Here is a 9,863-nt window from a genome sequence, read left to right on the forward strand (position 1 = left end):
CTTCCTCCATTGTGTGTTCTTGGCACCTTTGTCAAATATCAGGTGGCTGAAATTGTGTATACTCAGGTTTGGGTCTTCAATGATGTTCCACTGATCTATGTTTCTGTTTTTGTGTCAGTACCATGCTGTTTTTATGATTATAGCTCTGTAGTATACTTTGAGATCTGGTATAGTAATTCCCCCAGTGTTGCTCTTTGTGCTCAGGGTTGCTTTGGCTATCCTGGGTCTTTTGTGCTTCCATACAAATTTAAGGATGGTTTTTGTAATTCTGTGAAGTATGTCCTGGGGATTTTGATTGGGATTGCATTGAATTATATATTGCTTTTGGTAGAATGGTCATTTTCACAACATTAATTCTTCCAATCCATGAACATAGGAGGTCCTTCCATATCCTGGTGTCTTCCTCAATCTCTTTCTTTAACGATTTAAAATTTTCATTGTAGAGTTCTTTGGTGTCCTTGGTCAGATTTATTCCAAGATATATTGGGGGGGCAGCAATTGTGAATGGGAGCATTTCCCTGTATTCTTTCTTCAATTGCTTGTTATTGGTATATAGAAAGGCCACTGAGTTTTGTAGATTGATTTTATAACCTGCCACTATACTGAAAGTGTTGATCAGTTCTAGGAGTTTTCTGGTAGAACTTCTGGATTTGACCTCTTTTCCAATTAGTAGTGCTTTAATTTCCTTCTCCTGTCTTATTGCTCTAGCAAGCATTTCAAGCACTATGTTGAAAAGGAGTGGAGATAGTGGACATCCTTGTCTGGTTCCTGATTTTAATGGGAATGCTTCCAGTTTTTCTCCATTTAGAATGATGTTGGCTGTGGGTTTGTTGTATATAGCTTTAATTATGTTGAGGTATGTTCCCTCCAGTCCAATTCTCTCTAGGACTTTAAACATAAATGCATGCTGAATTTTGTCAAAAGCCTGTTCTGCATCTATTGAGATGACAATGTGGTTTTTGTCTTTGAGTCTGTGTGTATGATTAATGATGTTTATTGACTTGCCTATATTGAACCATCCCTCCATCTCTGGGATAAAGCCTACTTCATCATGGTGAATGATCTTTTTGATGTGTGTCTGTATGTGGTTTGCAAGTATTTTGTTGAGAATTTTTGCATCTGTGTTCATTAAGGATATGGGTGTATAGTTTTCTTTTTTGGTTGTGTCTTTACCTGGTTGGGTATTAGAATGATGCTGGGTTCATAGAAGGAATTTGGGAGTTCCCCCTCTGTTTCTATTGTTTTGAGTAATTTAAGTAGTATTGGTTGGTGGTCTTCTTTCACCATCTGGCAGAATTCTGCTGTAAATCCATCTGGGCCTGGGCTTTTTTTAGTTGAGAGGTTTTGTATTACTGTTTCAATTTCTTTTTGTGTTATGGATCTGTTTACACTGTTAATCTCTTCTTGGTTTAGTTTTGGTGGTTCTCATACCTTTAGATATGCATCCATTTCTTTTAGGTTTTCAGATTTAGTAGCATATAGGTTTTTAAAGTAATCCCTTATAATGTTCTGGATCGTTTGGGTGTCTGTTGTAACGTTTCCCCTTTCATCTCTGGTTTTGTTGATTTGGATTTGCTCTTTCTTTCTTTTGGTTAACTTGGCTAAGGGTTTGTCTATCTTGTTTAGTTTTTCAAAAAAAAAAAACAGCTCTTAGATTCATTGGTTCTTTATATTGTTTTCTTTGTTTCTATTTCATTAATTTCTGCTCTGATTTTTGTTATTTCTTCTCTTCTGCTGGGTTTGGGTTTCATTTGTTCCTGCCTTTCCAGTGTCTTAAGTTGCAGTGTTAGGTCATTTCTTTGGGCTCTTTCTAATTTTTTAATGTAGGCACTTAAAGCTATAAGCTATAAACTTCCCTCTTAGAACTGCTTTTAAAGTGTCCCAGAGGTTCTGTTGTGTTGTATTGTCCTTTTCATTGAATTCCAGGAATTCTTTTATTTCTTTCTTAATTTCTCCTTTGACCCATTGTTTAGGAGTGTGTTGTTCAATTGCCATAAGTTTGTGTAGTGACTAGGGCTTTGTCCGGTGTTGATTTTGAGCTTTATTGCATTGTTGTATGACAGAATGTATGGGATTACTTCAATTTTTTTGTGTTTGTTGAGGTTTGTTTCATGGGCCAGTAGGTGGTCAATTGTTGAAAAAGTTCCATGAGGTACTGAGTAGAAAGTGTATTCTTTGGTGCTTGGGTGGAATATTCGAAAGATGTCTGTTAGGTCCCTTTGATGTATGGTATCATTTAATTCAGACGTCTCTCTGTTTATTCTTTGTCCAGTTGACCTGTGTAATGGAGACAGTGGGGTATTGAAGTCCCCTACTATTACTGAGTTGGGGTTAATCTATGTCTTAAAGGTTGTTTGTATGAGTTTGGGTGCACCAGAGTTTGGTGCATATATGTTAAGAATTGTAATCTTCTTGGTTAACTGTTCCTTTGATCAGAATGAAGTGACCCTCCTTATCTCTTCTGATTAGTTTTACTTTGAAGTCTATTTTGTCAGATATTAGAATTGCAACCCCTGCTTGTTTCTTAGTGCCATTTTCTTGGAATATTCTATTCCATTCTTTTACCTTAAGGTAGTGCCTGTCCTTGAAGGTTAGATGGGTTTCTTGCAGACAACAAAGAGATGGACTTTGTTTCTTAATCCATTCACTTAGCCTGTGTCTTTTGATTGGGGAGTTCAGTCCACTGATATTTAAGGTTATTATTTAAAGATGTATATTGGTTGCCATCATTTTGATTGCTGTTTGTGTTCTCTGTCTAATTTTGAGTTTCCTCAGTTATACCTTTATTTATTTGCTTTCATTGCCCTGGGGTATAGTTGTTTTTGTCTCTCTGCTCTCCATATTCTTTCAAGTATTCTTTGAAGGGCTGGTTTTGTGGACATGTATTCTTTCAGGCTATTCATGTCATGGAAGATTTTTCTTTCCCCCTCAACTATAATAGACATTTTTGCTGGGTAAAGTATTCTGGGCAGGCATCTATTGTCATGTAGAACTGGAAATACCTTGGTCCAGGCTCTTCTGGCTTTCATAGTTTGCATTGTTAAGTCAGCTGTAATTCTGATGGGCTTTCCTTTGTATGTGACTTATTTTTCTTTTGCTGCTTTCAGGATTCTGTCTTTTCTGTACATTTAGTGTTTTTACTATGATATGCCGTGGGGAGTTTCTTTTCTGATCCTGTCTATTTGGTGTTCTGTGTGCTTCCTGTATTTGTATAGGGATGTCTTTCCTTAATTTAGGGAAATTCTCTTCTTCAATCCTGTTTAAGATCTGGTCAATATGATTAACCTGAAATTCTTCTCATTCCTCTATTCCTATGATCCATAGATTTGATCTTTTCATGGTGTCCCACATCTCTTGCATATTCCATTCTTGTGTCTTTTTAAATTTTCCATAGTGTTTTCTTGAGTGGTCCAATTCTTCAACTTTATCTCCAATGCTGATATTCTGTTTTCCATTTCGTTCATTCTAGCAATGAGGTCTTCCCCTGTTGTTTCAAGTTGGCTTATTGAGTTTTGCACTTCCTTCTTCATTTCTGCCTGAGTTTTGTTCAATGTTTCTATCTCTTTTGTTAATTCATTCAGCAGTTTATCCCTATCTTCTTTTAGTTCTTTGATTTGTTTGTGTGTTCTTTAAATTCGTTGAATTCCTTGATCATGTTTATGATTGTTTTTTTTTTTAATTCAATGTCCTGGGTTATCTCTAGGGGGTTCTCCTTGTAGAACTCTTCTATGGGATTGGTAGAGTTTGTAGTGTTCTGGTTTTCCATTTTATTATTCTTTCGTTGTGATTTTGGCATGTGAATTTCTTTTGTTGTTTATGATTCTGATATGAGAATTAAGGTGAAGTATGCTTCTGTTTGAGAGGCCAGAGGGAGGCCAGAACTCAGCACTTTCTGGCAGTCTGCTGAGATCAGAGCCACTACACCGCTATACCTATGGAGGTTGCAACCCACCCTCTCAGGCAGATCAGCTATTCAGGACCCACAGAAGCCCAATTCAGGTTCCAGTCAGGTACACTCAGGTACTTCACCACGTGGAGGCAGGATCTGGGGCTCTCAGGCAGCCTCCTGCATTCTCAGCCCCTATGCCAGAGTAGTCTGCCTCAAGTAGTCTGCTAGGATCTCAGCCTTAGCCTACCAAAGCCAGATCTGCTCCTGGGCCTTGGGAGGGGCCTCACAAAATCCCAGGTAAGGGGATGGGTATGGCGCAGTTAGGGGAAGCTCACCACCAAGTGGAGGCAGGATCCTGGGGCTCTCAGGCAGTCCCTGCATTCTCAGGCCCTCTCCCAGAGGGAGGTCAGAACTCAGCACTCTCTGGCGGTCTGCTGAGATCAGAGCCACTACACCAATGGAGGTCAGAACCCACCCTCTCAGGCTGTCTGCTACGATCTCCCTTAGTTTAATAACTTTCATGTTGTAATATGCAGGTATCGTAATCCCTATAAGGTCTTTCGCAAAATCACTAGGATCACATCTTTGTAAGATAGGACAAAGAAGAAAGAAAATATTCCACCTTTTAAAATTAATAAATATTACTTTTAGAGAACTTTTAGTACTATAAATCAGAGCAGAAAAAACAGAAAGTCCCCGGTTCCCTTATGCCCTATATCCCCACACACCTAACTAGCCTCCCCACAATCATCATCTGGCACCAGTGTGATAGTTATTGCAAGTGCTGAGTCTATTGGTACACTGTCACCAGTCTATACTAAGGTTCACTCCTGGTGTTGCACACTCTATCGGTTTTGACAAATGTTTGACACTATAGATCCACCACTGCATCATACAAGTATACCAGAGAGGTATGCTATCCTGCCTACTTGTCCCTCCCTCCCCAGCCCTCCCTGATCCCTTTACTGTCTCCCTAGTTTTGCTTTTTTTCAGAATGTCATAGAGTTGTAATCAGTGTTCAGCCATTCCAGACTGCCTTCATTTAGTAATGTGCGTTTACATTTCCTCTTTGTCTTTTCATAGCTTCATAACTCATTTGCTTAGTGATGAATAATAAATAGATTATCACCTGGATGACATCTTGGCTACTTTCAAGTTTTGGCAGTTTTAAACAAAGCTATTTCAAGCATCTGTGTACAGGCCTTTGTATAGACCTGTTTTCACTTCACTTGTATAATTACCAAGAAGTATTTTTGGTGGTATAAGTGTGCTTATTTTTATAAGAAATCACCAAATGTTCCTTCAAAATATCTATACTATTTTATACTTCCAAAAGCAACAATGAGAGTTCCTGCTGGTCCTCATTCTTGTCAACATTAGTGTATGTTTTAGATTTCAGCCATTCTAACAGGTATATTTTGGTATCTCACTGTTATTTTAATGTGCTACTCTATAGAGATACATGAGACTGAACACTTTTTTATGTGTTTACTTACTGTTTTTGTTCTTGTGAGTTATGTGCTCAGGTCTTTTGTCCAGTTTCTTAAACTGAGTTGCTTATTTTCTTTCTGTTGATTTAGAGATCTTTGTCTATTTCAGATAATATTCCTAGCTCAGAAGTACCTTGTGCAAAATTATTCCCTCAGTCTGTGGCTTTTCTTCTCACACTCAAAACCTCGTTTGGTTTGTTTTTTTCTTCTCTTCCTTAAAGAAGTGATAGAAAATAATGCAGTTTTTCTCCTGAGTGATTACCATGTGCCTTGTAAATATTAAAAGAGAACAGGATTCCAAGTCAACTGTCCAGCTTTTAATACCAAGAAGTGATCAGAAGTAAAATGTCAACCACTAACAATGGTTGGTTCAGCAGAAGATGTGTGTCTGTGTTTATTCTGCATTGAAGCTCATGGTAAACAAGTGCTTTCTTAAAATAATAATCTAACTAATATACCACAACAGTACTCCCAGCACTAATAAACAGTCATTATTAATAAAGTGTTTGGCATTTCAGTAAAATACCTCAATGAACCAATCAGTTTCATTTGTAACTGCAAAAGGAACAACTGTTTGTGGAAAGGCTATGAAAAAAAAAGTTTTCATTTACTTCAAATTGATGTAGTTGACTTTAAAAAATTGTATTTATTTTGTTGAGCAGGGGAGTCACTTGTGCCACAGCATGCATATAGAAGTCAGAGGACAGTTTCCAGAAGTGAGCTCAGGCTTGGTGGCAAGTGTCCTCACTCACTGTATATATAACTTGGTGTTAGAGAGCACTTGCCTAGTATGCATAAGGCCCTGAGATTGATCCCTGGCATCACAAAACAACAGCAACAAAACAGCTGTGTGGGTAGCACTTGTAATCTAGCACTGTAGAACATGCACACAGACTGAGGGAGAAGCACAGAATAGTTTAGGAGCAATGGGAACTTAGCAGCAAATAAAACACATGTAATATCCAAATACCTATTCTTTTACATCAAAAATAGTTCTATAAATGTATAGGTGAGTAGTGCCTAGTACATACTAGATCCACAATAAAAATTACTGGATAGATGGATGGATAGATGTTGATTTGTTTGTTAGATCTACCTCCTTTCTTTTCCATGTTAAATTGATGCTTCAATTTCTCATTTCATAGATCCAGAGTCTCTGTCCTCACAACCCATAAAAATAGAACATACCTTTTCTATCTGCCCCCCGCCCATTATGAACACTAACTTCTTAACATTCTTTCCTATTTACCAAAGAAACTCGGCCCCTAGACCTCCTGTACTAAAAACAAGCTGAAAGTGACAGAAACAGTAGAATGCCAAGAATATTTCCCAGACTCACCATATTCTCTGTAGTTTTGTGGAATGATCAAGTAATCAAGTTTGCTTTCTTTTCCTCTTTATTCTGTAGTTGTCATGTGATGTAAAACTGGACCCTCGCCCAGAATACCACCGGTGTATATTGACTTGGCATCATCAAGAACCACTGCCTTGGGCACAGAGTACAGGTCAGTCACTTACCCCTGCAGGTACCCTGTTCTGCTAAAACACAGTTAAATGAATGTCTTACTCTTTAGTTATCCTAATGGTGTAATTATTGTACATGGTTTTCTTTTTGAAAGGTTAGGTGAGATAAATTATTTGTAAACAACATTTAATCATTTAATTAAACTGTGTTTTCTAGATAAATATTTGAAATATAAATCTAGATTACAGACTTTGATCTGTTACTTCAAGCAGCCTTCTGAACATGACTTTGGTTATAGAAAAAGGAGAGCACAGTAGCCCTGAAATGTGAGCTGAAAGCCCAATTTATAATATGGTCTTTGTAGACGCTACTGTGCCCTAGATGCTGGTAAATTTTAAAGATAAAGAAACTAATATTGCTAATTTGGAGTTCTAGCTCTGAAGTATAGAGCTCTAGACTTTAAACTTTCATCCCCAGCTTTTCTATAGTTTGTCCAAGTTCTGATGCAACCCCACAAAAACTGTTACCTATTAACAAAAAGATCCTATATCAAATGTGACATCAACCACCATAGTGACTAGTACATGAGCCTTGTCATCAAAGCCCTGCATGCCAACTGCCCACCCTAGGCAACAAGACTCTAGGCAGGTGACCAAAGACCTTTTGAATAAGAGAGCTTAAGAAAGTGACCTGTACTTTGTCTGGCACTTAGTAAAGGAAAGACAGTGCAAACTGTCATCATCCCTGAGCTTTAAAGCCTTTATTTCCATACAGATGTAAACTTGCCCTGAACTGAGACTGTGAGTGGCATCTTGAATAATGCTATAAAACCTTATTTTATTCTTTTGAACATTATCTGCTGTTTATTTTGAAAGTTTTGGTGAGAAGGTGAAGGATCTAGGACATCCATTACACCTGGAAAAGGTGCTGGGAAGATTGCTCATCTCTCTTCCTCTTGATACCCTACACTTCTGTTGCTGGGCTCCCGACATGCACCATGAGCCCTTGCTGCCTGTGTTGCTGTAATGAGAGTATTTTATTCCAGGTAATCAGATGAGCAGCCGTCTGATGAGCATGCGCAGCGCCAATGGATTATTGATGCTACCTCCAAAGACAGAGCAGTACGTGGAGCTCCACAAGGGCGAGGTGGTGGATGTCATGGTCATTGGGCGGCTATGATGGTCACCAACAGGAGAGAGCATTGATGCATGTCCACATATCATTGACTGTATCCTGTAATATGCAACGGCACAGCTAGTTTTTCTGATTTGGATAAAAAAGTTGATCTGTATAGTCAACATCTTGAACTATACTTTCAAATGAATTTAAATACCTTTTAAAGGAAAAAAAAACCTAAGAATAAATCTTAACAGACAACCCTATTCTGATTATATCAAAGCAAAATTTCCTTTCTTGCAAATTGCTTTGTGTGTTCAATTCTAGGTCTGATAGCGATAGCTTTTAGTAGACAGCGGTAGGTGCCTGCAGAACTTGTGTTTTCCTCATCTTTAAAATACAACTACTTATGCTCTTAATCAAGGCTGTCTGCTTATTTATACTAGTATAGGCAACACTTGGATTTCCCTTCTTAGTATGCTTCATAACCGCTTTACAGAGAGCTTTTGCTTGTTCTTTATCATGTATCTCGTGTTTATGTGCTCCGTGCCAAAAGAAGAGTGACTGAGCGGAGGCCCTGCCCTTCCGCAAGAACCACCCTGCTGAGCACCCAGGGGAGTGCTCACCCTAGCAGCCTCATGGCACAGTACTCTTGGGCAGTACCTGGATACCTTTTATTTGAACAAACAAACTGGGGGAAAGATGCTTCCTTAAGTGCTGACAGCCTTTTTAACCAACACATTTAAAATTGTACAGAACAAAAAAAAAATAATAATAAAATCAAAGACTGATCTTGTACAGATATTAGTGTTACCAGCATTCATGTGGAAATCAAGAGCAAAGACAAAATAATGTTAAACAACTCTGTACCATAACATTTTCTGTAATGATACTGAACTTAATGAATAAAAAAAAAAAATCCTTGATCATTATTTAAAAATGTTTGTGTTGACCTTGTTATTTAAAAAAGGAAGATTGCTAGGCCATTCTGACAGAGCTCTGCCTAAATTTAAAAAAAAAAACTTAAAATTGCCTACCAAGGATAATGGCATGAGAGAAATTTAAAATGTGGTCCAATGCAACTCTGTCTCTTACTATAGTGTTTGGGAAAAATAGCATTGGAGTCTTATAAAGTAAGAGAACCTGTCCTTCCTCTGGTCTTTCTAGTAACTGGATACACAGTAAACACAGAGTGAAGACACTTGATGATTTAGAGAAAAAAAATGCTAATACTTATTTTAGGTGCCAACTTTGGGTATCTACAGTTCTTTGAATTAAAGGGAAAAGTAAGTTATGACCCAGAAAACTGCCTAGAAAATTTCAAATCATGTTTGAAAGAAAGTAGAAATGTGGAAGTTTTGTGCTGACACAAAGAATACACTCTGTAATCGCTCCTTTAATAAAAACATAGAAGTACGTTTCCAATGGTGGGAGCAGAAAGACACTGTATGCGGTAGAGTACGCCCAGTAAATCAAACTACAAAGAAAATAAAGTTACCCATGACAATGGCAGAGGCAAGCAGTAAGCAGCAAATATTTTCAGTGATACTTGATGTTTCCAGAGCTAAATGTTCTATTTAACATTTTCTTCTATATGTACAATTGAAACGATTAAGAGGTCAAATGAACACATAAGAGTCCTTTACCTACCTTCATTTGAGAAATAAGCATCTACTATGTGCATGGTTACAAAATATACTGCATTACTGCTTATAGAAATAAATAATACAGAGTAACGGATACTGCTCTCCAACCCAGAGAACAAAAGCACTTGCCAGCAACCAAAATGCTTTCTATATTTAATAGTGTGTGATTGAGTGTGTAAAATGTGATAGTGCAACGTGATCTTAAAGAGTTAGAGTTCAACTGAGAACTTCCTACAAAGTAAGATTTCAGAAGGTAA

General features: G+C 37.7%; 1 protein-coding gene across 3 annotated transcripts in view; it reads left to right on the top strand.

The window, feature by feature from the left end:
* Nucleotides 1–8,903, top strand: part of Gphn (gephyrin) — a 578,173-nt gene extending 569,270 nt beyond the window's left edge. For 2 of the 3 annotated variants that reach the window (XM_008852141.3, XM_008852142.2), the window contains 2 exons: nucleotides 6,788–6,884; nucleotides 7,890–8,903. In XM_008852141.3, the coding sequence (XP_008850363.1) occupies nucleotides 6,788–6,884; nucleotides 7,890–8,023 (231 nt within the window). In that variant the 3' untranslated portion in view covers nucleotides 8,024–8,903. The remainder of the gene's footprint in view (nucleotides 1–6,787; nucleotides 6,885–7,889) is intronic. The other variant, XM_008852140.2, reaches the window with a different exon arrangement.
* Nucleotides 8,904–9,863: the final 960 nt, after the last annotated feature.

This window comes from Nannospalax galili, unplaced genomic scaffold (genome assembly GCF_000622305.1).
Source record: "Nannospalax galili isolate Female #2095 unplaced genomic scaffold, S.galili_v1.0 scaffold285, whole genome shotgun sequence".
In the NCBI taxonomy this organism is placed as follows: Eukaryota; Metazoa; Chordata; class Mammalia; order Rodentia; family Spalacidae; genus Nannospalax; species Nannospalax galili.